Source organism: Aquila chrysaetos, chromosome 9 (assembly GCF_900496995.4).
Source record: "Aquila chrysaetos chrysaetos chromosome 9, bAquChr1.4, whole genome shotgun sequence".
NCBI lineage: Eukaryota > Metazoa > Chordata > Aves > Accipitriformes > Accipitridae > Aquila > Aquila chrysaetos.
The window spans coordinates 43619116-43646530 of NC_044012.1; the positions used below are offsets into that span (position 1 = coordinate 43619116).

General features: G+C 54.2%; 1 protein-coding gene across 10 annotated transcripts in view; it reads left to right on the forward strand.

Annotated features, from left to right (window-relative positions):
- Nucleotides 1–20322, forward strand: part of NF2 (neurofibromin 2) — a 49489-nt gene extending 29167 nt beyond the window's left edge. For 2 of the 10 annotated variants that reach the window (XM_030025360.2, XM_041126077.1), the window contains 4 exons: nt 863–968; nt 6121–6251; nt 8046–8205; nt 18825–20322. In XM_030025360.2, coding sequence (XP_029881220.1) covers nt 863–968; nt 6121–6251; nt 8046–8205; nt 18825–18875 — 448 coding nt within the window. In that variant the 3' untranslated portion in view covers nt 18876–20322. Of the gene's footprint in view, nt 1–862; nt 969–3265; nt 6252–8045; nt 8206–9587; nt 9593–9996; nt 10557–18824 lie in introns of those variants that run through there. The other 8 variants (XM_030025363.2, XM_030025362.2, XM_041126076.1 and 5 more) reach the window with 8 other exon arrangements.
- The last annotated feature ends 7093 nt before the right edge of the window (nt 20323–27415 follow it).

Here is a 27415-nt window from a genome sequence, read left to right on the forward strand (position 1 = left end):
TTCTGGATGGTAGATTCACATTTCCTGTTCTCTCTTTATTCCTCTATTTACCTCTCAGTTGTTTAGTTCTCCATACTAGTTGTGAGGTCTCTGTTTCAGGTTAGCCTTGAGGTCTCCCTAGCTCCTGGAGTCCTTGCTGCTTGTTAAAACTGGTGTTTCCATCCTCTTGATACCAGAGCCCAAGTCCCATGGTGCATTTGGTAGTGAGCAAGTAAAAGATCATACTTGTTTCCTTCCAACTGATTACTCCTTTCCGTGTGAGAGCTTGCTCGGTGTCAGCCCTTCTGCTTGGACGAATGCTGCCTTTGTCCTTCTCTTCTTGCCTTGGTCTCTATCTTGCGAAGTCTCCACTCAGATTTCAATCTGGCAGAGAAAGCGTCCTTCCCTCCTTTGGCTTTCTCCTTGTGGTGGTCCTTGAGCCTCAAGGGTAGACACTAATTCTAGAATTGTTGGGCCCTGCGAGCAGGCAAAGCTTTGCAATCTTGGGTACTTTTTGCTTTTTTAATGTAGTAAATAATCATTAGTAGAGGCTTACTTGTCATAAAACTGCCTCTCCTCCTGTAAGTCTGAGCTTAACTTCTGAAGTTGTTCTCCCCGTTCTGGCATCTTGGCACGCTTCTCCAGCCCTTAGCCTTGCTCGTTGATGCTCATGCAGAGCCCGTGTCAGAGCTGCCCTTCTGTGGCTTGGATTTTTGTGTTAATTAAAATGTCCCACATGTCAATGGTTCTGATTTCTTAGTTTAAGGCTTGTTGCGGGACAAATCTCAACCTATTCCACACCTACACTGTAATCTTGCTTCTCCATCTTCTCATTCCTCTCAACTTCAATCTAATATTTGCCATTTGCCATTTTTCTTTGTAGGGCGAAGGAGGCTGATCAGCTAAAGCAAGACCTTCAGGAGGCTCGTGAGTCTGAGCGGAGAGCAAAGCAGAAGCTTTTGGAGATCACCAGCAAGTCATCCTACACAGTAAGAGCAATCTGTATTGTGGTCTCCAGTTCCTAGCCCATAAACGTGCCCTCCTCTGTAGCCTGGAGGAGTCTCGTATCTCCATCCTGTCAGTGGAGGGGTACAAGCTGTCTCATTGCCTTGCTTAGCAGCTGTTCAGAAACCCTTAGCAGTGCTTGCCCTTTTCATCCAGGCACCCCATCCAGCAGAAGATTACTTTGCTCTTTTTTCTTTCCCCCCACCTACTCTGCCTCATGCTGCAAGAGCAAGTGAGTTGCTGGTGAAATTAGAGGCAGCAAATTTTAAACAAATTTAACAAACATGTCAGAGCTGTGCTTTGCTAGCATTTGTGGAGTGTACCAGCTCAGCAATAGCCTTTAAAATAAGGTTAAATACTTAGAAACAGAGGATGTCCTCGTTCTTGTTAGGTAGGATAAACATTGTTCAGAACCTGTAAATTCATTCTTTGGGCATAAACTGGCCACTGTGCATCTATGTGCTGGAAAAAAACTTCCTTGAAGGGGGGTTATTTAATTGCCCATTAAGAGGATTTCACACCTTCCTCTGAAGCATCTGGTCCCAGTTGCTGCCGGGGTCGGAAATGCTAGACTAAATGACCATTGCTCCGATCCGTCTGGCAGTTCCTTTCCTCAACTTCTCTAATTTTGCTGTAGGGCCTGCAAAACCCATCAAGTGCTCCCCTCCCCGTGGCTCACACCTGCCACAGCTGCCAGTTCAGCTGCCTTGCTGTCCTGAGAGGCGAAGGGGAAGAGCTTGACAGCTTCAGGAATAAACTCAACAGACATAATTTGCACCTGCAGGCTCCTTCCCCCCTCCTCTGGAAAGTTTTGAGGAGCAGGTTGAGGAGGGCTTGAGATGAAGTAACTTTTCATCCCAATTCTCTGAAGTTCCCTGCAAAAATGTTCAGAAGCTTTTAAAAATGACAGTGATGGAAAATAGTCAGGTGCTCTTAGTTATGGGACACTCAGTCAAGTGCTAGCTACCTCAGTGCTTGATAAAGCTTAGCTTTGGAGTGCTCCCTGTTTTACAAGTCACTGGGATTCTGAGATCCACCAGTTCTTTAATTCTGGGTTTAACTTGTGCACAGGGTGGAGTGTCCTCATTGAAACTCTACTGCATGGCTACATCAGCCCAATGTTGATGTTTGGGCAGCTCTCCGTGCCTGTGCTGGTGAGCAGCCGGGTGGCTGTGTTCCTGCCTGCGGAGTTAAAGCCTCATTAGTGGGAATGTTGTAGGGTTGCATGTAGCTCAGCTCCACCCCTCCAGCTGCATCTGCCTGGAGGCAATCCACGCTAAACTGCCTCATCCAGGCACATGGCATTGTCCTCTCCCTTCCCTAAAGAGCCTTGGCCTTCCTGACATGGCTCCTGGTGCCAGGAGGGAAGGGGACATGCTTTTTTCCTCCCCAGTTAGGTGGCAGGGTCCCCTCATGCAGCTGCCACTCCTCCTTGCCCCTCTTGTAGCCTCGGGAGGAGCACCGTGTCACACAGACTCGATGGCTGTTGTTTTCCAAGGTCAGGAGGATGCAAGTGTGACTGTTGTGCCCATATCCAGGTGACAGAACCTTGCCGGGCTTTCCATCCCCTGTTACGCCTGCCTTGCTTCTCCCTTCCCCTGTGGCCTCTCTCATCGCTGTGCTGCGTGTGTGTTTGGGGGCAGACAAGTGAGATGTGCTGAGATCTTGTTTCTGTGCACCACTTCAGAGAGCTGGATTTGGGCGAGCCTTCCTTCCCTGCCAGCGCATGGAGGGACCCAGCGGGCAAGCGCAGCCCAAGGGAGAGAATAAGCCCAGGGTGGCCTGAGGGATGAAGCAGTTTTGAAGGCTGCTGTTGGGACGCTTGTGTCCCTCAGGTGAATGGCAGCTCTGACAAACAGTGCAAGATTCCAGCTCCTCTCTTCCTTAATGAGGGTGTAACGCTGAGCTTGTTCTTTTCTGTGGTCCCAGTTCTTGTGCTGTGTTGTCCCCTGGCACTGAGAGCTAGACAGGACTTCCCTCTGGGGAAACAAGAGCAGGAGAGGAAGGGAGGAATGGATGGATGCATTGCAGAAAAGGCAAGAAACAGTTAAATTATTTTTTTTTTTTGAGGGGGGTAACTTTCTAGTCTCCCATCCTGGTTCTTTAAAGTTTTTTCAGTGTCTGTTTAGTCCTTGAAACCCAAGCTGCTTTTGTGATGGGACTGATAGGTGATGCATGGGAAAGAAGACGTGAATCTGAGTCTCAGGCCGTCAGGGCTGGGAGAGCAATTCATTCTTTACTGACTCGGTGACGGCTCTTTGCCTCCTTCGTTGCCCTTCAGGTACCACTCATGGCAAGACTAAAGGCAGTCGTCTCTTCTCTGATCCTCTTGAAGTAGTAAGTGGCTGTCTTGAGCTTGCCCAGATTCCTAAGCAGCAAAGTAAAGGCAGTGGCAGCAACAGGAGGAGCTCTCCCTGCGGGGGAAGCCTCATGATATGACTTGCTCTGTGCTTCCTCTATTGTCTGTCTCACTCTGTACTCCAGAGGGATGACCACTGTCAGCGCGGTGCCTGCCTCTATTAACTGCAGGAAATTGCTTTAATGCAGTAACAGGGTTACGCAGTTTGTTCCAGGTGAGGAAACACATAAGGGAAAACGTTTGTGTTCCCTTTGTCACCCCATGTCCCAGTGACACCCCATGACCCCTGGATTAAAAATCTCTGCACCTTGTGCAAGACTTGTCCAGGATTATTGCAAATGGCAGGGAAGTGCTTTGCTCCAGATATTAAGCCTGTGCCTTTGAAAGCCCTCAGCATGCTCTTTCTTTGCTCTTTCCTTACTCTTCCTCACTGCTGCTGCTTTCTGACTTCTCCACCAATTTTTTTGTTGCTACATGAAATAGTAGTGCTGAGGAGAGGCAAGGAAGTGGCTGTAGTAACCCTGACAAATTGGCGTCTGGGCTTAATGATTGCAGCAACTGAAATTCCTGCTCAACTGTTACTGCTGTTGTTTGGGTTTTTTTTTTTTTAAAACAAAAACCAACAAGCTTGTACTGAAAAAAATGCTAAAGGTTGTTTGAAGGCCAGCAGGCTGGTTCTGATGATCCTGGCTCCCCCGCACAGCAGAGATCGTAGAACCTCACGTGGGAAGGGCTTTGCGAACACCTGTGTGCCTTACAGGGAAGGGACTTGAATGTCAATGTGATGCAAGTATTTAAATCAGTTAAGTGCTTTGGCAGACCTGTCCCCTTTCCTTCGAGACTGGAATTTAGGTACTCAGCTGTCCCTTTCAGCGCCTGTTCCAGAATTAATGCGGCTATGTTCTGCACTAGCAGCGATCGCAAAGGGGAGTAAGAAATTGTATTTCCTTGTCGTGTGAGTCTAACCTACCTGTAATGCTCCAGCCAGGCCAAGCAATGCAGTTTCAGGTGCCGCCTTGTTTATGCTTGTACTAGGTGTTTGCGTTCCAGCTTTGCCTCTGCAGGGTAAATGAAATCTCGTCCCTCTCAGGTTTGTCCAGCCAAAGAGCAAGCGGGGGATGAGCCCTGGCTGTTTGTGAATTCCAGTCTGGCAGTGAGGGAAGAGGCAGGTTATTGTGCAGAGTAAATCTGTCACTTCCCCGGCGCTAGTGGTTCTTGCTGAAGCGGAGCTAGCTGCAAACAATCCCTGGAGTATCCCAAATAGGAGAAATGAGGGAAGGAAATAACCAGCTGAAGCTCAAGATCTTGTTTGTTGGAGCAGGTACCCTAGAACCATCCCACCAGCTTTTGGTGTGTGCTGCCAGAGCAGCCTGTCTCTGCAGCACCATCTCCTGCCATCCCCCCAGTCCAGTCTGGTTTGGGCATGTTGTTTTCATTACAGGAATCCCTTAAAGCAAGAAGGAGCATCTAGCAGAGAGGTGGGTGACCTTTTGGATGCTGCGTTGGATTTCTTATATCCAAAATGAGGGCTAAGCATGCTGGCAGCAGTTCTGACTCAGATCCACACGCACAGTCTGCCATCTGAAGCCGCTGTGCCACCCTTGATGTGTGCCGCTGCTTGCAACCTCATCTAACGTATTGCAAGAGCAGAGTGATGACTTGTGTCAGGATGCTTTTCCTCTACTGGTAATGAGCCCATTTATTAGAGGTGTGACAGAATTTTTGACTGAGAGAATGGTCATTTTTTTAGGGAAAGATAAAATCTGAGGGCCAGGCAGTGTGTGTTAGTGGGGAATATCACAGCATTTTGCAGGAGGAAGAAAGTTCCAAATCCTTGCTCAGGTGTGATATGAGTGATTCTCTACGTTATCTCTGCATTTCCAACTGAATCTAGCAGTGGTTCCTAAACGCTTGGAACTGTAAATTACTGTGAAGATGAAAATGTATTGGTGCATCTCCGTGGACCTTGCTGAAATTGCATCCCAAGTTAACCCTTGGGGTTACGTTGTTCTTTGCTCATGCTTTGGGGAGCGGTGGAGTGCAGGACTCTGCTATCATACAGGGACTTGCGTTGCCCCTGTTCACAGCTTGCACTTTTTAAATTTGATTTAATGTTAAATAGTTGTCAGGTGACTTCCAAGAGGCAGCTTCTGTCCAACGTTGTTTTAAGTGGCACAGCAGTGATAAAACCTAGATTTTACAAAGTTTTGTCAATAGATTTTGAAGGCAGGTGGTGTTTTTTCTTCTCTTTATGACTGCAGAGAGCAGGGTCCCAGAAGAGCAATAGCTCTGAATTGAAGAGCAAATTGGGAATGGAGCAAGGGGATCTTCAGGCTGATCTGGTGCTTGGGACGTTGGGCTTGTTTGTTGCTCTGCTTCTGCAGCACCTTGGAGTGCTTGCCATCCTCTGTGTTAAAAGATCACCAGCTGCAAAAGAACCTCCTAATCTGCTCTCCAGAAAGCTTGAGGCTGGTTCAGACAAATGGGGTTGTGGGCTGCGTTGCATCAGGAATGCACGTGTCCCTTCCCTTTCCCCATGCAAATGATGAGATCCTTCCAGTTTGGCGCCGCTGCAAGGTAGAATATACCCAGCTCCAAGAACAGTGTGTTGTCACCTCTGTGAGTAGCAGATCAGGACCTTATTACAGCATTAGTAAGTAGCACCTTGAGCTGCATTTTTAGGTGTTACTCTGATTTTACCTCTGTGTTACAGAACATTTGCTATAGGAACACTTGTGTGGCCAAACGTGATTAATTTGTACTCTCTCTCACTTTAGCAGTCCATGAACTCAAGTACAACAGCACTGCCTACCGACCTGCCAAGCTTCAACCTCATCAATGAGAGCCTGTCCTTTGACTTCAAGGATACGGACATGAAGAGGCTTTCAATGGAAATCGAGAAAGAGAAGTATGTGGCATGTGTCCAGTCAGGGTCAGGGCTGGGATTTGTGCCTCGGTTGCAGTGGAAGGAATTGAACCAGGGCTGAATGTGACTTTTAGGTTCCAGACGAGCACCGGTGTGCGGTGAAAGGGGGAGAAGTCTTTTGGATTCACTTTTACCAATGTCATTAGTAGCTCTGCCCAGAGCATGATGTAGCTACTGGTTGACCGTTTCTCTGGGTGGGGACCTGGTGTCACAGATGCGCCTCTGCTGCCTGCTTAAAGGCGAGTTTAAGCATGCTGAGCCCTGCACCCGTCAATTCCTCTCCATATGGTTAACCCGACTCTTGTTTAGGCTTGAATTGTCCGTGTTGGTAGAAAGAGTTAACAGCAGTCTGACTGCTGGTGCACTGAGCTATTGCACTGCTGAGCTATTGTAGGCTGGTGCTTGTGCATTTGCAGTGTGTCCAGAAAATGTGTGCTAAGGTCCCGTGTTAGGGCTTTAACCCTTTTTCTTGAAATCTGTGTCATGTTTATATATAAAAAGTGTGTGCAAGCAAGTTTGGATGTGATTATGAGCTTTGATCTTGTGTTCTCCTGAGGGTTTAAGTGTAGCCTTCAAAATTACAAATTTAGCAGAAATCAAAGCAGATCAGATTTTAATCTCTGTAGTAATAATGTACTTTGTTCATCGATTGGGTAGTAGATCAAAGCTAGAAGGGCTGTGCCATAGTGCTCCGGCCAAAACTTCCTGGGGCTGGAATGAAATGCCCCTGGATCCCAGAGGGTGGTTTATTTTGCCTCTGCTGAGTACCCTCTCCCATGTATAAAACAACAGACCACTGTGCTAGAGACAGAGGTTAAAAACTTTTCCTAAAGCCAGAAGGAAAAAGATAGAAGCTGAAAATAACAGGATAATTCCTGGTTCTGTACTCAGGTTGCTAACTAGGTCATCCCACTCTCCTAAGCAGGAAGAGCCTGGCTCTGCCAAATGCTAAAAGCAATAGCATGCTTTTGCTGACTTCTCCGGGACTGTTCGGCTTCCCTGGGTGCTGAGATAAACCTTGCTACAAATTTTGGCATTGTGAAAGGGTTCTTGTTAGTCTGCTGGTACTTTGACCTGGATCTCAGTGTTTAATCACAAGTACAAGGCTGGCATGGTGTGATTTTTCTGCAGTCAATGCTTCCTTGTGGAAGGCAGTTATGGCCAAGTCCCGAGAATGGCTGGGTTTGGGGTTTTTTTTCTTTTTCTTTTTTTGGAGACCTTTCTTTCTCCCAGGGATACTGTGTGTCTAAAAGATACCTGATATTTTGGGGGCAGTGCTTGCTCCCACACGGTTTACAAGCTAAATCCCTCTAAAACATGAGAAGTCAGTACATCAGGGTCCTTCCTTACTGAAAGGATTCGTGCCTTTGAGTTTGTGAGCTGGGTTTGAGAGAGGGAGCGGTGGAGTAGAGAAGCACTTAAACCACTATCTTGTAGACTGAAACTGTGCAATGTTAACCTATGTCATGGTGCAGCTTCACTCAGAAATGGGGAGATTTACAAACATCATCCAGCAGCTCCAGCTTGACTTGATTTGTTTATAGTAATGGAACTTACAGTTTTGTTCTTGGGTCAGCTGTCTGGGTCCTCTTTTTAATAATGAACAAATCATTGCTCAGAGTAATTTACTGTGTGCTGTAAACTAATGTCAGTTCCACACACCAGAAATGGTGAAGCTAAGGGTTTTCTGTTATAATTCCGTTATCGGCTGCCACAGTATCATGTCACTATCTGCCGCTGGCCAGCACTAACCCAGGACTTTTTTGTGTATGCTAGGGTAGAGTACATGGAGAAAAGCAAGCACCTGCAGGAGCAGCTGAATGAGCTGAAGACAGAAATTGAGGCACTGAAGCTAAAGGAGAGAGAGACAGCTCTGGATATATTGCACAACGAGAATGCCAGCCGAGGCAACAGCAAGCACAACACTATTAAAAAGGTATCAGAGGCCTCCAGTTTGTATCTCGCCTGATGAAATCCTTTAAAAACAACAACAAAATAACCCTTCCGTTTGGTTTAGCTTTTGCACAAGTTGTTATAATAAAATTGTTTGATCTAGGCTTTCTTCCTGGGCTGCTTAGCTTTGAACCAGGGTGCAGAGAATTTCAGCTTCTGGTGGTCCTGCTTATATTTGCCACGATCAAAATCTTGTCTCTTCAGTGCTGTGTGAAGGGATGCAAAGGTCTTGAGGTTTGAAGTTCTTGCTGACCCTTAACAAAAGCTCTACAGGGATGCTGTTAGAAGGGATCTGCTACCCTAGTGACCCCAGGAACAGGAAAAGCCCTACCTGCCTATTGCAATCATTCCCTACAGGCAAGCAGCATTGACCTTATCTGGTGAATAATGCGGGCAAAAATACTCCTGACTTATGGGCTCTCAGTAGAAAAAGCCAAAAGCCTCATCCTCTCTTTTAATCTGTTCTCAAGTAACCTGTAGCGCAGCTTCAAATACTAACAGCAAAACCTTTTGCTAGCAGGGTGTGTGTGAGATGTCTGCTCCCTTGTGCTGTGGACCCTGGAACCACCTGCCTCTAGAAACGTAGTTGAGATGAGTAACTTAGCCAAAAAGTTAGGATGTCGGGATCTGCTAGCTGGGGGTCACTCCTGAAAGGTCACAACAAAGCCCGTTCTTTATTTTTATGTCCTGTCCTTTTCCTTTGCTTAATAGCTCTGCTGTTCTCCCAGTTGGGCTCAGTGTAACGAGGGACTGAGGGCACATCCATAATTGGTACGGTGGTTTGTAGTGGTCAGCCCCACTCACCTGCAAAGGCTTTTAGCCAGCTGGCTTTCAGCTAGCAGCTGTCCTTGTGAAGGATTCAGAAATCTGTATGGCATGGGATGCAGGCTGTGATAACAACTCCAGGTTTTAAAACCAAATCCTTCTCTCTTTACTATTCCCAGCTGAGAGTTACGTCTGAAAAGATTTGAAAATATCAGTTGATGCTGACTTTCATGGGTGGGAGTTTATGATCACTGAATTGGGGCAGGAAAATTGATCTAGCGGGTCTCACTTCCTGGTTTCCCCATGCTAGCCTTGAGCTATTCGGGTTCCTGTCCCACCAGAGCAGAGAATATAAAAATCATCACAGGCCCTTTTGTCATCGTAGAATCTGAAGACATTTCTGCTCCCAGTAGGTTTTGTTAGGTTTTGTCTCCGTGCTCAGAGTCCTTGGTTTAAACGGAAAATGCTAAATTTTAACTTCTGACAGAGACGAGTTCATAGAGAGCTGATGGTCCCATTTGTCTCACTTAAAGAAGGTGGCTGGGCAATCATTTTGATGTCTGTCAGGGCTCATCGCTGTAATTGGGACCGTGCGGTCAGTCTTCGTTCCTTTGATGCTGGAGTCTTGTGCTGTCCCCTCCCTTCAGGAGGGAGCTGAGGCTGCCCGGCTACTGCATCTTAGCCGGAGGAGCAAAGGTTTTTAAATAATAGTCTATTAGTGGAGCACATCAGAATAAAATTGCAGACTGCTTTTGTTCATGCCACCAGGAGGTCAAGAGGGCTTTTGTCTTTGCAGTTGTGATGGAAAGGAAAATGCAAGACACTGGAAATGGAAAAGGGGATAGCAGTTTAGCAATACTTAAATAATACCAACCCTCTACCCCACCTGGAAGCCGCTGATCACTTCAGTGCTCTGGGCAAACTGTACAGATTGCACAAATGACCTGACATTACTCGTATCACAGAGGATTTTTTTGTTGTTGTTGTTCATTTTATTTTGCTGGTTTAGCCTCAAGCCCAGGGCAGAAGACCTATCTGCATTTGAGACTGCAAAGTAGGTTATTCCAAGGTACTCTGCGTGGGGTGATGGGATCACTGGCTGTAATACTAACCCGTGCATGAGCTTGCCTGCGATACGCACTGCTCTAGCCAGCTCCCATTGCTGCCGCCCCTACAACGCTCCTTACGCACCGCAGTGGGGTGCGGTGCCGGTGAGACCGGGCTCGCCGCGGCGCAGCACCCTGCCTGTCCCCATGGTGAACCCGTGCAGCATGTCGCAGGCAGCCGTGCTGCCCGGCTCTCGCTCCCTCGGTAGCGTTCACAGTCTCTCTGCATTTTTGCACCTGATCCTCCGTGTTGGGAAGCGTCTTTCTTGGCAGAAGTTGAGTTGGCAACATCATTGGGGAGTGCAGGCGTAGATGCTTAAATAATTAAACGTGCCTGGTTTTGCTGTGCTGCTGGTGGCTGGGGAATCTGTTGGAGGTGCAGGGTGGCCTTTGAAGATTTCTTTAGTGAAGTAAACCAGGACCTTCCCCCTTGCTTGCTGCAGAAAGAAATTCAGGATTTAAACCCAAACAAACCCCATCAACCCTCTGCTGCCAAAAATGTCATAACAGGCTAAAAATGCACACCTCCGTCTTGGAGCAGAGCAGCACGTGGACGCATTATGAGCGTCTGCCTGTTTGAGAATATTGCAGGAACATAAAGCAGACGGTTGAGGACAGCCGGTGTCTGCAGGTAGCTCTTAGGCAAGGCTGCAGCTGGGGGTGGTCCATGGAGACTGTGCTGGAGGTAGTGCCGTCGGTCACCATCACGCCTAGGGACACCGGCTGTCAGCCGCTTTCCTTCCTGCCTGCGATGCCGCTGCCTGTCCCCTGCCTCCTTCAGCACGCTGGTGACTCCTGCTCCGTTAACGTCATGTCTCTTTTTTCCGGAGCCTGCTTTCCTCCGAGGATTTGCCCTCAATCCGCAGGCTGTGTGTGTGTGCAGAGCATTGACTCCCTCCTTCAGGAGGATGAGTTTGGGAAAGCTTTTTTGCTCTTTCCTCGACCGTGGTTCTTGCACACCCACAGGGTTTAGCGAGTTTCGAGCGGTAGCACTAAGGGAAGAAACGGCACAGATGCTGCGGTAGCAGCGTTCACGAAGGCGGGTGGCAAACCTGGTGGTAAGCGCCTTTGGAAAAGGCTTTCGTTAAAAGTTACTCTGAGGGCTTGCACAGCCCTGCCTGCATGGGGGGCACGTACAGCCAACCATGGAGCAATTTCCCCGCACCTCTGGAGCTCTGTGGCAGAGGCAGGAGGATGCTTTAGATGCAGACTTCTCCCTGGCGGGTACCCAGAAGCTATCAGCACAGGTTTGTGCCGTTCTTGAATAGACCAGCCCTTTCAGGGCTGCAGGCAGCACTGTAAATCACTCAAGTTAGGGTTTTGTGCCGGCTGGCTGCAGCCAGTTGCTCTCTGGGGGGCTGCGGGTGTTCCCAAGACAGGCTGCTCTCGTTTTTAAGCATTTCCTTGGGAAAGAGGCTAAAATGAGGGGTGACCCTGCAGGTCTGGGCCACCTTGGGGGGAGGCATTGGACGTCTCTCTGGGGCAGGCTGGCCATGGTTGAAACCCACTGTCCCGATCCGACTGGTTTGAGGAACTCCATGGCAGGTGAAATTGGGGCAAAATCCACTTGTGGCCACAGCATAAGGAGGTGAAATGAAGCCCTGGCAGTTTGTGAAAAGACTAATCCAGCAGCTGGGAGTGATTCGGTGCCTGGGAGGAGCCCCCATAATTAAACCAGATGCACAGCAAGTGCTGTGGTGTGACCTCTGGGTTTTGTTGCCTGCCTTTGAAGACGCCTGCTAAGTTTTTCATGTTTAATTACGTGGTTAACATGCTAATCCTTTTTTATGAGCTCTGTGGGCACAGCACAAGTACCTCATCTGGAAACTGATTTCCCTTCTCCGTAGCGCTCTGCGCTGTGGGTTGGTGCTGCTAACTCCAGCTGGCTCAGCTTCGGGAGGGTTTGCCGCTTATGCTTTGGTAGAAGATGAAAAAACCCACTTCTTCCTTGCATCCTCCAGTGTAGGAAGACTCCCAGGACAGGCTGCTGCTCTAAAACACAATTGGGTCTTTCATTCCAGTTGCTTTCTTCTTGCACAGTCATGCTTATTTACTGTGATTTAAGCCCTTTGAAGTATCCAGGCAAGGAGCAAATCTCCACGCCTGTTTCCAGACAAGCGGCTTTGTCCTTGAGCAGTACTCTGGTCCTTCAACAGGCAGGCTTGGCCTTTCCCTGCCAGGCTCTACGCAGCTCTCAGCTTTTTCTCGGATGCAGTGTTTCTCTGGGGCTCAAGCTTGCTCCTTGGAGCCAGCACTTTTGGTGCCCGCAGGGATTGTGCGGACATTGGTGGTGGCGTGAGGTGTTGCTGACCGTGCTCTTGCTGGCTCTTCTCCTGGCTGATCCTGGTTGTGGTGCAGCATTGCCCTCAACTTGGGTAATGCAGGATTTTTTTCCTATCATTGAGGCACTTGGAGTTTGGATAAGCTACTTCAAATCTGCTTATTTATCACCAGGAGACTAGTCTGGGATTCCTCCATCATTGGGCCATGAACAGTCATGTTCTACCGCATTCCTATGGATGCAGCATCGTCCCCTTCAGGTTTAGGCAATGAGCAGCTCCTGGCTGCCAAGCACGGAGGGGCGAGCGAGGCAGAGCAAAGAGGATTTCTGCAGGCTTGTCTTCACTCCTCTGACCTTCAAGATATGCTGTGGTCTGTCCTCTACAGCAGTGTAAGGACACTGCTGAGTTGGTGATGGGCACTGCTATCGGAGCCTCTTGTGATGCAGATATGAAGCTGCTGTGCTACCACCAAATGTCATGAGGCTACTTAATCATCTGGGCAGGCTGAAGGTTTTCAGGAGGCTGGTGCTGGGGCAGACGGCTTCCCTCTGCCTGTTTTCCAGCTGCGCCTGGCTAGCATCTTGCTAGGGAAGGAGACTGAAACATGTCCCTCGAGGACTTCAACAAATCTTGTGGGGTCTCTGTCATCTCCTGGGGACTCCCTTCCTCACCTCTCCCCTTCTGGGACCTGCAGACTCCCCTGCGTGAAATGGGTCCGCTTTGCTCCAGTGGTTTGCTGGGGAGATGGAGGACCACAGCCATTTTGGGGAAGGAGAACGTTATTGTGCCTCTGGACCTTCATCCCGCAGAGGGAGGGGACCAGGACAAGAAATACTTCTGCTCTGGGAAGGGCAAAAGGAGGGAGCCTGGGTGGTACAGAGCAGGCTGAGCCGCACACAGGTGGTTCCATCCTTTCCTGTGGATCCTGTGGTAGCCTGGACACGGATGAGGTGCTCTTTAGTCTCATGCAGAACTGCAGCATTGCCGTGGCATCACTGTATAATCCACTCCCACCAGGAGAGGGGAAGGCTGCGTGCTGCAGAGTGGGCACACGACCAGCAAGGGACTTCCCAGGAGAAGCAGCACCGGCGTTTCCCATCCCCTCAGGAGCTGTGAGGGTAGAGAGAAAAGATGAGCGAAGATGCTGGCTTCTTGCCCTGCCTGGCACACAGCTAGGATGCAGGCGAGAGCCAGGAGATACCTGGTGAGCAGAGCAGCTCTAGACACCTCTGGGCACACATTTTCTGAGTGCGGAAGGAGATGGAGGTGCATCTCACGTGGGTCTTGCCCACACATACCCGTGTGTGCGAGGCTGTGTCCCTGCTAGGTTCATTTTCTTTCTGCCCTGGTTCTCCTCAGAGCTGGGAAGTGAAACTCCCTGGCAGCTAAACTGGGACACGGCAGCCTCCTTTCCTTGTTTACAAGGAGTGAAAGGAAACTAGGAAACGTCAGGCCTATCAGCTATTTTTGTGACAGCCTTTGAAAAGCATTTCCTTCAAATGGAGCATCATCTTCTCTCTTTTAAACGCACTCATCAAAGCGTTGGAGGCCGGGGGAAAGTTGTGCTTGGGAGAGAATAAACAGCAGCGTGGGAGTAACAGAGAAACGGCGAGGTGGGGACTGGAAAGGGGGTGGGGAGGGAAAAATAGGAAGGTTTCAGTTTCAAAAGTAAATGTGGGAATTGAAAGGTCCACCTGGCTGGTGGGGACTGGGGTGTGGGCAGGGATGGAGAAAGATGTTCAGGGGAGCAGGGGGGGAATAAAGAGGGTTTACTGTATGCAGCACAGGGTTATGATTTAGCAGGGACTGTAGATTTCCCTCCCAGCAGCAGGAAGATGTCCCCAGCATCACACAGGGTGAGGTGATGCCACTAGGGGTGGCATGGGTCACCCTCTCCTCCAGCCTGGCCGGGCTGGAGGATAAGCAAGGAAATAGGAAGGAAATGAGAAATTTTAAACCTCTCCCTGTTCCTCAGGAGCTGGGAGGATGGGGGAAGGTTGATGTGATTTGCAGCCCCCTTCTGCCTGTGCCCCATCTCCAGCGCGTGGGAAGGGCTTGCTTCAGCCGGCTCCAGTGGGCTTGCTGAGAGCCCAGGTGGTTTCTCTCTATTCAGTTTGCCCTGCCAGCAGAAGTTATGTGCCTGCGGTTATTGGGTTAGCCACTCTAAACCGCGTTTGGCTATGAGGGACTTATTGGGTTGCTTTTGTTTGTTTTTCTTAAATCAAATCAGTCCAGCAGCCCTGGGTAAAAGCAGAGCTCAGAGGAACCCCAGCGTAGGAATGCAGGGAGTGGGACTCTTCCCTTTCTCATATCTTGATTCATGTGAGCTCTGGCCGCTTAATTGTGCTCCCTCTCTCTCTCTCTAAATTTTCTTTGATGGCTCTGGTAGTGCATTGTGGAGCCCACCCTCCCTCCTGCAGGAAGGAGATTATCATAATACTGCTTGTAAATCAATTTTTTTTTTTTTCCCCTCTCCGCACTGACGAGAATGTAACTTGCTCTTAATCACTCTGCCTTGCCTGCACAACATTACGGTACGGGTGTATATATATTTATTTCTCCTTGCCTGGCCGGGCAAAAGGGAGGCAGAGGGTGTGGAGAGTTTGCAGAGATGCTGGAGGCCACCTTAGGGCTTTCGCCCAGCAGACGATGGAGAGGCCGGAGCAGGACTGTGCTCTCCTCCCTGGCTGCTCTCCTCCTCCCTTTCATGTCCCGGTGCAGAAAAGAAAAGAAAAGAACAAAACCGGTTGCTCCCTGCGTGAGGGAGTGGGATTTCCCTGCAAAGAGCTGTCTGGGGCTCATGCTTTTGCAGCCGAAAGCAGATGGGAGGCGAGCTGGGCTGCAGGGCTCTCCGCGCCCACTGGCTTATGCAGCACCCCCGTGTACCCCCGCAGCGCTGGGTGGGATGAGTCAGGCTGCCGTGGGGCTCGCTGCCCTCAGGAGCTTCCCTTGGCTCTGCCCGTTTTCCTCCAGCGCATCCCTCGGGTTTCGTCGATGCCGCAGCCGTGCCGCGCTCGCTGTCGAGACCACAACACCGGCCGGTGGTAGAGCTCTCCCGCCGCACCTCACCTGAGCACGGCCTGCGATGGGAGCAAGGATCGCCCTGCCTGCAAGTGCTCAACAGCAAGAAAAACAAGAATAAAAGAAAGAAAAAGGGAGGGCGGGAGTTTTCCCTCCAGGCACAGCGGAGCATCAGTGGTGGAGGGTCAGTGTGCAGTCAAGAGCAATCCTAATTTCCTCTCTGTTTATTCATGTGCCTGACTGTAATCGGATGTGAGAAGGCAGCTGCCTGAGAGCTGCCGGGCAGCCCCAATTCCCAGTGCGGGAGGTCCCACCGGTGGCTGCTGGAGATGCCTTTGCTCCAGGGGTGGTGGAGGCAGAGCAGCCTCAAGTTGCTGGCCACTGCCGAGGTCTTAGCCATAACCCAGCTCCTGCTAATGAGAAATGCACCAACTGTGCCTCTGTCCTGCTTGTGTGATGCTTTTCTAACACCTTCCAGGTTACTGGGAAGAAAGACAACTGGAGGCTCCTCTCCCGGGAGCCTAAATGGGAAGAAATCCTCCTGCCCAGACGCCAGCGCTGCACGAGCCTCCTGGCTTTCTCAGGAACAGCTAGAGCGTAACATGGGGGTGACGAGAGATGGGGGGGTGCCTCTGCCTCCGCTCCTCAGCAGGAGCGAGGGTGGCAGCGTGGGTGCCTGCTCTGTTGCCCTTGAAATCCCTGTGGCCTTTGCCTCTCAAATAGCAAAATCTGGCCGCTGCTGAGTGCCACCGAGCCATGGGGCATGGCCTTCTTAGAAATTCAGTGCTCTCACCTCTCTGTGGGACCCCATCTTACCAAGAACCCGTGTTTGTTCCTGCTCCCTGTATGCCCACAGCTGGGATGCTCTTCCCATGCCTCAGTTTCCCTCGATAGGTAAAAAAATTAACACGGAAGATCTCAGGGAGCCTTTGAAAGTCACGGATGAAAGCCCCTGGTGAAAGAGCAGGGCTGCATCTCTTCTTTCTCCTTGCGCCTGTGCTGGATGCCCTCGGAGCTCTGCCTCCACGTGCTTCCCGCAGCACTGCAGCAGCGTTTGCTCGGGAAGGCACAGCTCTGGGCACACAGCGGCTGCTGCCCGAGCAGTGCTTTGAGGTACCCCAGGACTGCAAAAGTGCATGGGGGATTAATGGAGAGCTGTGTGTAGCTGAAGGCAGAGAGCAGACTCAAAATAGTCAAATCTCCTTATAAGCCTGGGGGAAACATCTTCCCTCTCTGCATCATCCGGCTCCTTTCATTTCTCCGTCAGAGCACTAAGTTTGCTGGGGGGCACCTGGGGGCATCTCCCTGTGCTGCGCTTTAACAGAGTGGCACTGTGAGCTGCCGTGGGCTGGGGAGGTGGTGGGATGCTTTGATTCACCATCCAGCCTGCAGAAGAGATGAATTCAGTGATGGGGCATTAGGAAGCAGGTGGCTGGCAGGTCAATGTTCCTCCTTGGGGCTGTCTGGCCTCTCGGAGGTCTCCCCAGCCGAAATGGGAAAGCGAAGCTGCCCCATTTTGGGCTGTGGTGGGTGGATGGGCTCCGGTGTGAGCCCTGGCACTCACGCAAACGCGTGGGACGGCTCAGCTTCACCCACCCCGCTCCTGCCCCGTGATGCCCCCTCGCCCACCGCCCTTCTCTGCTGGGGGACTGCAGTCCCCATCCTCGCACCAGGTCGTTGCAGCAGCCCTGCTCAAAGGGAAGGACTATGCTGCGCGCCGTGATGTCCGCTCAGGTTTTGTACGCCAAATTCTCTGGCCTGTGACCCAGCCAGGTGTCTGCTTGGGATCACAGGCGGGATTTCTGCTGGAAGAGCTGAAACGAAGCCTGCGCTGGGGCCATCAGTGGGGCTGACAGCAGGCTGGGGCTGCCTGCTCCTTTTTTTTTTTTTCCCTCTCCAGCCTTGAAAGAGAGGTACAAAGCTGCCCGTAGCCCACAGAGCCCCTGTCCCATCTCATCCACCCTCCATCCAGCTCTGGAGGAGATGCTGGAGGAGCAGGGGGATGCTAAGGAGGGGGAACGGCAGCCCTGGCCCAGGAGATGCTGCCAGCAAAGGGTGTTAAGCCCCTGCAGAAATTTCCTCTGCAATACAGATTTTTTCAGAATGGCATTAGAGCTGTGAAGGAATTACCGAGGAAAGGCCATGGGGGGAAGCGGGGAGGGGGGAGCGCTTGGCAGCTCCATCGCGGGGCTTAACTCACTGTAACGTGATCCTAGGATTCCTGTTTCAGCAAAACCGGCGTCCCCAGCGGAAGGCATCGCTGCTTAATCCAGCTGAAACGAAGCCTTCACAATTAGCCGGCTGGTTTGGCAAACTCTTGCGGTGATTCAGCAGCTGGCTGGAAGGTGGCACTTCTCCCGCCATGCTCCTTTGGGTGGTTATCTGTAAATACTGTGATTTCTTCCTCGCCGCTGAGGATGTTTCTTTCGTCTCTCGTTTGGCCCGTTAGAAAATGGGCTTGCGGTTCCTCCGTGGAGTATTATTTTTCAGATAGCCTCGCTAGTGCTGTAAAAAACTTTTCTGGGCCAGGTTTCCGAGTCCTGCAGAGCCTTGGCTCCGAGGACACAGTCCTGCAAGCGAGGGCTCTCCAGCTCCATCCTCCTGCGGGGTGGAGGGAGCAGGTCTGGGGTGGTGTCCCGGGGCAGGGGGAAGGCGTCAGCCCCACGCAGGTCCTGGGGCGGTGGTGGCGAGCTGCGTTGTGGCTGCTTGAAGCACACCGGGCGTGCATGCTCGTCCCAGCAAGGGTGGTGGGTTGGGGTTGGACGTGAGCACGGGACAGAGGATGGTCCCTAACTGGTGACGGAGGTTACACGTACCTGCCTGGCCCGGAGGCTTTGGGGAAGCTGTTGGTTTAGAGACGAGCGTGGTTCTTCCTCTGTTCTCAGTTGATGGAGATTGTTTCTCCTCCAGCTTTGCAAGAGCCCCGTGTGTTCCCCCACCCTCAGGGCAAGGAAAGGAAGGAGCTCGCTGGACCCCAAGGGCACAGTCCCATGCCCAGGATGGGCACCTTTGGTCCAGGCTCCTGTGTATCCCACAACCTGAAAGCTGCAGCCATGCTAATTAAGTTGATTGAATCTGCGGCCCCTCAGCAGCCTTTTTTTTTGGGGGGGAAGGTGGTGTCGGCCGCAGAGAGCAGTCGCGCTGCCCCAGCCCAACCTGCCTCCCCTTGCCCTGCGCTTTGCCTTCGGGCTTGTGCTTGTTGCGGCCGGGGGCTCGGCTGCTGAGGGTGTGCACGACGTCCCTGCTTCTGCCTTCCCTGGTATTTTTGGAGGGGCAGGGGCTGGGCCAGGAGGGGATAAAGGCAGCAGCTCCCTCCTGCTCAACCCAGTGCCCTCCCGGGGGGGGTGAAGCTGGGTCTGGGTGCCTTGCGGGGAAGGAGGGGGGGTCAGCCTCGTCCCCCTTCAGCCAACCCCTCTGCTCTCTTGCAGCTCACCCTACAGAGCACCAAGTCCCGCGTGGCCTTCTTCGAGGAGCTCTAGGAAGCGACCAGCCGCTCCGCACCGCTGCTGCCTGCCGGCCGGCTCCCCCGCCAGCCGAAACCTCTCCCCCGAGACCGGCGTACCCCAACCGGGGCCGGGGAGCCGGGCATCGCCCCCCAGTCCCTGCTGGGTGCTACCAGCCTCTGCACGCCGACGGACTCGGGGCTCGGCCGCCCACAGACTGTGTGATGTTTTCTAGCTTAGTGTCCATTTATCCTCCTCCCTGTCCCTCTTTTTACCTTTTTTTTTTTTCCCCCCAGCCTTTTTGTTATTTTTCTAGCGTAGATTTTTGGCTCGGCCCTCCAGGCTTTCCCCCTGGTGCCGGGGTCAGGGCTGCGGCCGTGCCCCCCAGCCTGGCAGCCGGCGGAGGAGCGTGCCGAAGGGTCTCCCTTGGCAAGGATGCCGTCCCTCCGGGCTGCCTTCTTCTGCCGGCAGCGGCCGTGCCAGCCCCGGAGCCCCGCGCCGGCAGTGCCTGGAGCTCCATTAGGAACACAGAGCATGTTCTAGTAGAGTGCTGTAAATCAGGGGCCGTCGCGCCGGCTCTCCCAGCGCCCAGCAGAGGTGGGAGGCAGGCGGGCAGGGAGCAGGATTAGAGCGGCTGCAGGGACCTCGGTCCATGGGGGTTAGGGCTGCTGCTTCTCTGGGGAGAGGAGGCAGAGGCAGGAGGTGGGGAGGAAGGTCTCCTCCTCCTCCTCCTCCTCCTCCTTCTCCTCTCTGCAAGGGATAAGGAGCGGGAGAACAGCTAGTGCCAACCAAATGAAACCTTTTTTTTCCTGCAAACTGTGACAAACCTGGGCAGCTTGAGGCCAGGGGGTCTCTGGGGACTCAGGGCCAGGCTTTCGTTGGGTGCTCAGCTCCAGCACCCCGTAACGCGGGATGCGGCCCCCCCCCCAGCTCCTCTGAGCCTCCCCGGGCTGAGCCGGGGGCTGCCTGTGTCCTGGCAGGCGAGCACTGGGGCTGCCTGCTCCTGCCTGTCCCTAAGCGGGTGCCTTTGCTCACAGCTCTGACCCCCCAGCAGCGGCCGCGGGGAGAACGGGGATGCCCTGACCTTTCCTTTGTGTCTCCGTCCCAAATCCTGCCCTCTGTTCAAGGGGGGGAAACCTCCCTTCCAGCTGCGATTTACCCTTTCACGGAGCCGGTGCTGCCCCGGGCATCCCCCGCATCCCCTCGGGACCCCCAATTCCTCCCTCCCGCAACCTCACCTGACCTACAGCCACACCGGAGTCGGCCGGAGGGTCAGCCCCGGGGCTTGGCATGTAGTAGGTCGCATCCTGAACCCTTTTTATTTAAAACCGCGCTGCCTCGGATCGACTCCCCGCACGTGGCTGCGATTCGAATGGCTGTGGCCTGGCACAGCCGCTTTCCCATTCCCCTGGACTGTTGTACTCGGAAGAAATAACGGTTTTCTCCTTTGTTTTAATAAAAATTCAAAGCACTAGGAGGGGGAGCTGGGACTTGTTTGGTCTTTTTTCTTTGGGAAGAACATCACGAAGCCCTTCGCTGCCGCAGTTAACGGCAGGAGGAGGTTTTAATGGAAAGCACAGCTGCGGCCCTGGGATCCCTCTGGCAGCTCCCTGCGGGGCCGGGATGGCTCCCCCCTCCCCATCGCTCCGGGGGTCCCACTGTCCCCGGTCCCTCGGGGCTCCTCCATCCCCTCTTGCAGCAGGGTGCCCTTCTCCCTCCCAGGGTTTGGGGTGCCCTGGGGGGGGGTGAGCCCCGTGTTTGCCATCCCTGGGGCTCTGCCTGACGCTGCCTGATCTCAGCCTGCCTGGAATAAATAAACGATACGCTGCATTGACCTCAATTTTTTAATTAATTACAGATAAAACCCCGTTGGTGACATGGGGACTCAGCTGAGCTGCCGGCCCCGAGTCGGGGCTGCCGGTGCAGCTTCACCAAACCACCATCTGTGCCAAACACTTGGGCAAGACCCCACCCCGGGGGGGCTGCTCCTGGCCCCCCCGGCCCCGCTGCGACTTGATGCACTCAGCAATGGATGCACTTGTTCATCTTCTCACCGGCAGCAAAACCCCGGGAGATTAAATGGAGCTCATGGCGAGGGCTCTGGTCCCTTCCAAGAAGCGGGTGGGCTGGGCGGGATGCGGGTATTTTTTCCTTTTTTTTGTTGTCTTAAGCAGGGCTGATGGAGGTGGGATGGGGTTTTTTTTTGGCAAAGGGATGCTGATGGGGAATCGGGGGCGATTCGGGGGCTGCTCGGAGGCGGTGGGCGAGGGAAGGGGAGGGTGACCTGATTTCCCACGTGTGGGGCAGGAGAGCTGCCCGCAGCCACCGGTGTCAGCCAAGCAGCTGGTGCGCTGCCCGCAGGGAATGGGCAGAGCCCCCGGCTGGGCGATTTGGCCCCAAATTGAAGCCGAAAGGGCTTTTCCCAGCCCAGGCCGTGATGCCAGGGCCGGCACAGCAGCGCAGGGGGATGCACTGGGTGCCGGGTCTGGTGTGGGGGGAGGTCTCCTTGTCCCCTCCAACGTGGGGGTTCCCCCTGCTCGCTCACAGGGGCCATGCACACCGGGACCCCTGCACGCTCACAGCATTGCGCACTTGCAGCCTTGCGCACTTGCAGCAGCATCGCACATTCATGGCATGGCGCGCCTGCAGCCTCGTGTGCGTACAGGATTGCACGCTCACAGCATTGCATGCCTGCAACCCTACGTGCTCACGGCCTTGCACACTTGCAGCCTCGTGTGTGCACAGGATTGCATGCTTCCAGCCTTGCGAACTCCCAACATTGCATGCTTACAGCATTGCACGCTTGCAGCACTGCATGGCTGCAGCCTTGCACACTTGCAGCCTCCCACGCTCCCAGCTTTGCATGCTCGGGGCCTCGCACGCTCACAGCCTCACAGTCGCAGCATTGCACACGTGCAGCCTCGCACACCGGCAGCTTTGCACGCTTGCAGCCCCACAGCCTTCCCCACTGGCAGCATTGCACACGCGCAGCCCCCCCCGTGCTGCAGCGGGCAGCCCCATGCCAGCTCCTTGCCTGCCCTCCCGTGCCGCAGGCTGGGCCATTTCTCCTCTTTCAAAGGAAATTTCATTCTGATTTTTTTCCTTTTTAGCAAAATTAAATTCATCAGAGCTGAGGCAGCGGCGGAGGGGGTGTGGGTTGGCTGGAGATGACTTTGCCCAAGGAAAAAAGAACCATCAAACAGTATTTCCCATGTACCTCTCCCAGCCCCTTCCTCCTGCCACGGATTCCTCGGGAAGGAAATTGGGGTTTTTTTTGCTAACCCAAGGCAGCAACTGAGCATTTCAGCAGTGGTTCTCCATGCACTTTAACGGTGGCGGTGGCTTTGGTGCAGGCTTGGGGACGATTTCTTGCTCGCATAAGCATCCCTGTCCCCAAACCCTGACTTGCAGCAGGGAGCCAGGGCAGGAGCAGGGACTGATGGGGAAACTGAGGCAGGGACGGCGCCGGCAAGGCCATCCGGCTCCAGGGGCTGCCGACCGGTATGCCAGCCTCGTCCCATGGTGCCGGAGGCCAGGCAGCACCCAAGGGCCCCCCCCCATAAATCATGGGCTGCCACCCCAGCGGCTGCTCCGCACCCCCAGCTGCCCCCCCTGCACCCCGGGGTGCTGCCCCGGCGTTGGGTGCCTCAGGTGGGTGAGGGAAGGAGCAGGGAGCGGGGGGTCAACGGGGAGAGAGGGGGACACTGGCAAACCCCCGGGAAGGGCTGGGGCCGGCTGCAGGGGCTTGGGGTGCTTCTGCACGTGTGGGCTCGCGCGGGGAGCGCGTGGGCACAAGGGAAGTGCATTTGCACGGGGGTTGCTTTTGCATTAAGGGTCTGCGCAGGCAAGGGAAGAGAATTCGCACGCGGGGTGTGCATTTGCACAAGGGAAGGGCACCTGCGCCTGGGGTGTGCGTGCCCAGGGAGGTGTTATTTGCACGGGGAGGTGAAGCAGGGAAGTGCACCCGCGCACCCCAGCCATGTCGGGGTGCAGCGGGCACCCTGGCACGCAGGATGGGTGCTCGGAGCCAGCACGCAGGCGTTAGTCAGCACCGGGCCGGCTCTGACTCACTGCTTAATGGATGCAGGCTGGCACGGCGTGGCACGGCACGGCACGGCACGGCGGGCACCTGGCCGCAGGCCACCATGGGTGCAGGCTGGAGCTGGGGGGACCGGGGCACCCCAGGGCTGCAGGTGACTCTGTGGGGTCAACCTCTGCCCACCGGCAACAGGACCCAGCACGGGGTGGGAATTAGGGGAGCAGCCCATGGGACACCCCGTCCCTGGTTTTGGGCACCCTGGGGAGCTTGGGGCACCTATGGGCGCTCAGCTCCCACATGGTTCGGGGCTGGGTTGCAGGATGACAACGTAAAAAGCTGCTCCCCAGGGGCAAAGCCAGCCAGGGTCCTGCTCTTTGGGGACGGCATCTTGGGGACATGGGGACCTTATTCCTTCCTTCACCGGTGGCTACCAGCCCTGTGCCATCCCAGCCATCCTCATCCGTCCTCATCCATCACCGCCAGCACGGGTCGATGGCTGGCACAGGGCTGCCGTCTGCATCCCTTCACCTTTTCCTCTTCCCAGCCCTTGGTCCTCCAGGGAGAAAAAAAGGAAAGAAATTGAAATGAGGAGGGAGAGGAGAGGGGAGGGGAGAGGCAGCCTCACCGGGGGGATGGCACCCGGGGACCTCCCTGCTCCCGGCAGAGACCTGCCGAGCTCGGTGCATCTCCCCCTGCCCTGACACCTCCCCTGGAGCAGCCGCCACAAAGCTGTAATTAAAAGCCTGACGTGTGTCTTGTCGGCTTAATTAGGGGCTTAACGGGATAAGAAGGAGGATTGCCCGTGGGGAAGCCACAGCTCCAGAGCTGAAACCTCTGGCTGGTACCAGAGTTGCCCACTCAGCCACCGAGGCAAGAGCACCAGGGAGGGGATAATATATGGATGCTGTAAAATAAAAAGCACGTGGAGCTGCTCCAGCCACCACAGTTTCCCCACGAGAGGAGGATGAATCGCCGGAGGCTGCTCGGGCCGAGCGGGGGGGATGTTGGGCGAGGTGTGATGGGGTGCAGGACCACGCGGTGGGCTGTGGGGTCGTGGTAGGGTGCAGGACCTTGCCATGGGGTGCAAGACCACACCATGGGGTGAGGGACCACATGGTGGGATGCAGGACCACGCAGGGGGGTGCAGGGCCATGTGGTGGGGTGCAGGATCATGCAATGGGGTGCCTGACCTTGTGGTGGGGTACAGGACCACACAGGGAATGCAGGATGCCGTGGTTTGGTGCAGGACCATGCAGCAGGGTGTAGGACCAAGCAGTGGGGTGCAGAACCATGCAATGGGGTGCAGGACAGGGTGGTGGGCTGCACAACTGTACAATGGGACTCAGGACAGCACAGCGGGCTGCAGGATGATGTGGTCTGGTGCAGCGGGCTGCACCACCACATTCTTTGGTGCAGGACCACGCGGTGGGGAGTGGGACCTTGCAGTCTGCTGCAGGACCGTGCGGCAGGATGGGGGAACCACGCAGCGGGTCGCAGGACCGTGTGGTTTGGTGTAGGACCATAAAACACGCTCAGGACCAGCCATTGCCCAGGAGAGCTCGTGAGCTGCTGCCGTGAGAGCGCGAGGGCCGATATCTCTTTGGGCATGGAGGAGAGCGAGCCGGCGCTGCCGACCAGCACACGGCCGGCCCTGATGGGGACACAGCCCTGGGGAAGGAGACGTTGCCTCCGCCAGGATCCCACCCCTTCCCCCTCACTGTTAATTTTCCCTCTCCTGTTAATCACCCCAGGTGGCATCATCGCTTCCAGCCTCCCCAGGGCATCTGCTGCCAGTGCCCACCCCGGGGCTGGATTCGGAACAGGAACGCTGGAGTCCTGCTCCCATCACCTCCTCCCGCCTGGCCACGGCATCACCTGCTGCAGGGACACCGGGCATCGTCACAGCCCTGCCGGGACGCTGCCTGCTGCCAGGCTGGGCATCGTGGTGCTGAGTTCTGCCTGCTCTGGGCATCCTGGCACCACGTACCACCAGGTCCTGGCATCATGGCACCGGGTACCACTGGACGCTGGCACCATGGCACTGGGTACTGCTGGGTCCCGGCATCGTGGCATCCAACAGGTCACAGCATCCCGGAAAGATGGAGCTGATGTCGCTGTGCTGGCACGGCGCGGCTGATTGCCGGTGTCTCGTGGTGAACACCACTGGTGCGCCGAGGATTGGGTGGGAGCAGAGCCTGGCCGGGCACAGCTGTGTCCTGAAAGCAAAACTCGTTGCAGGGAGGGTTGTCGGGATGGTGCATACAGAGAGGAAAAGGCTGTAGGGGTGCTGCGAGGGAGGTGTGGAAGCAGTTTCCAAACAGTCTTAACGCTCAGCCAAGGTTTTCGTTTCGGAGTCTGACTTCAATGTTGGCTGCGGCAAAGAAAAGCCGCTCAGTGACCTGCCTGGTCCCGGCGCCCACCCGTACCACGGATGCACAGGTGCTGTAATGTGGATTTTTGTTGCATTTATTCGTCTTCCTGCAGCTGTCACTGAGGGCATGGGCTGACGGTCAGCCAGATGGGGTCAGGGATGGCTTCACCATCGCATGGTGCCTCTGGGGCCAAACGCGGCTCTGCCAAAGCCCTCCCCATTGCTCCCCTCTTGTGTGCCCCTTTCGTAAAGCTGGATCCCACCATGTGCTACCACACTTCTTCCTGGGCAGGCTGCGCTTCCCGCAGATCTTTTTTTATGCTGTTAATGAGTTTAAGAAGGTCTTTGACTGAGGTCTCTGGGAGTAACCTCCCCGCTTGCCTTCAGCATCCTGGGCTGCATCCGCTCGGAAGGATGCTAAGAACAGGCTCATTTCAATTTTTCCCAGTTTTCATGAAGAAAAATTTCTCCTAAGCAGAAGTCTTGCCTCCTCCCACCGAGGGGCTCGTTTCCCCTTTGCAAAGCTAGATTAAATGGGGCTCTCAAAGCCTTTCCCATTCGCCCTTCCCGCCCCACCTGCACCAGCTGCCTGGAGCTTTGCCCAGCATTTCCCACATCATGAAAATGCATCCCAGTGCGGGAATGGCCACGGCCGTGCTGGGTAGCGGCTCCCAAAACCTCCCCGGTGGGTTATCGCAGCCGCCCTCCCCGGGTTTAATAGCGGGCGCTGGGAGCTGGCAGCCGGTGCGGCGGCAGGGATAACCTTGCGGCTCGGTACGTTGCAGCCATCCCTCTTCTTCCATCAAGCGTTCATTTAAGAAACATTTCACTAAATACCCAGCTGACAGCAACGGCCCTGGGAGATTGATGCCTCCGGCGCCTCCGAGGGCTCGGTGCCAGCGGGTGACTTTAAAATGACACAATGGCCACCCCGGACCGCTCACGTCCCCTCCCTGTGCTCAGCGTGAGCGATGTTACATCCCGAAGGACACTGTGGTGTCACAGCCCCCCCCAGCATCCTCACGCTGCCCCAGGGTGGGTTGTCCTGGGCGATTTGAGGACACCCAGCCCAGGTTTGTACCGTCCCATCCCTGCCAGGTTTCCCCATCCCTGTGAGTTTTCCCATCCTCATCCCATCCCTGTGAGTGATCCCTATCACCATCCCTATCCCCATTCCCATCCCACCCCTGTGATGGATCCCAATCCCATTGCAATCCCCATCCTCATCCACATCCCATCTCCTGCGAGGTATCCCCATCCTATGCTGATCCTATCTCCAACCCCATCCCATCCCCACCCCTGTGAGGGATCCCCATTGCATTCCAATCCCATCTCCATCTCCACCCCCATCCTCATCCCCATGCCATCCCATCTTCTGTGAAGCATCCCCATCCTATCCTGATCCCATCTCCAACCTCATCCCATCCCCATCCCTGTGAGGGATCCCCATTCCAACCCCATCCCCATCCCATCCCCAATCCCATGCCCATCCCATCCCATCCCTGCCAGGTTCCCTCTCTCCTCTGCAAGGACAATTGGGAATTTCAACTGGGGGGACGTGGCAGAGACCGGACTTGCAAACACCCAGATAAATGGAGTTGGCAGGATACGCTCAGCACCGGAGTCTCTGCTGGGCAGGGGGACGGCGGGGAGCGAGAAGGGCATCTCAGCTCTGCCAGGGGAGGCTGAGAAAGCAGGCTCAGTAATAAATGAGGAGGAGAAGATTAAATTAAAGATAAATCAGCACCGTCTCTGTGCCAGCATGGCTTTATTCCTTTTAATTTCCCCCCCTCCCAATCTTCCCGAGAGAAATAAAGACGTTGATGTCGGGATGTGAACCTGGGAGCAAGCGCTCTAGAGAGCAAGATCCTCACAAAGCTGCAAATAAGATGCAAAACTCCAGGCCTGAATTACGCTTCTCCCGCCTCGTTAGTGGGATCAGCTAATTAGGTTACCACCCCAGAGGGTCGGGAAGGTGCTGCCATCACGGGAGGGATGAAGGGATGCGGCGGGGAGAGGTGGCATTGACCTGCTGGCAAGGCTGGTCCAAGCCCCTAATAAAAGAAAGAGAGAAGTGTGAAGAGGAACCACTAATAAAATAATGGGAGAATTATGAAGAGGAACATTTGCGCCATCCCAGCGGTGCAGGAAGTGTGTAAATTGCCC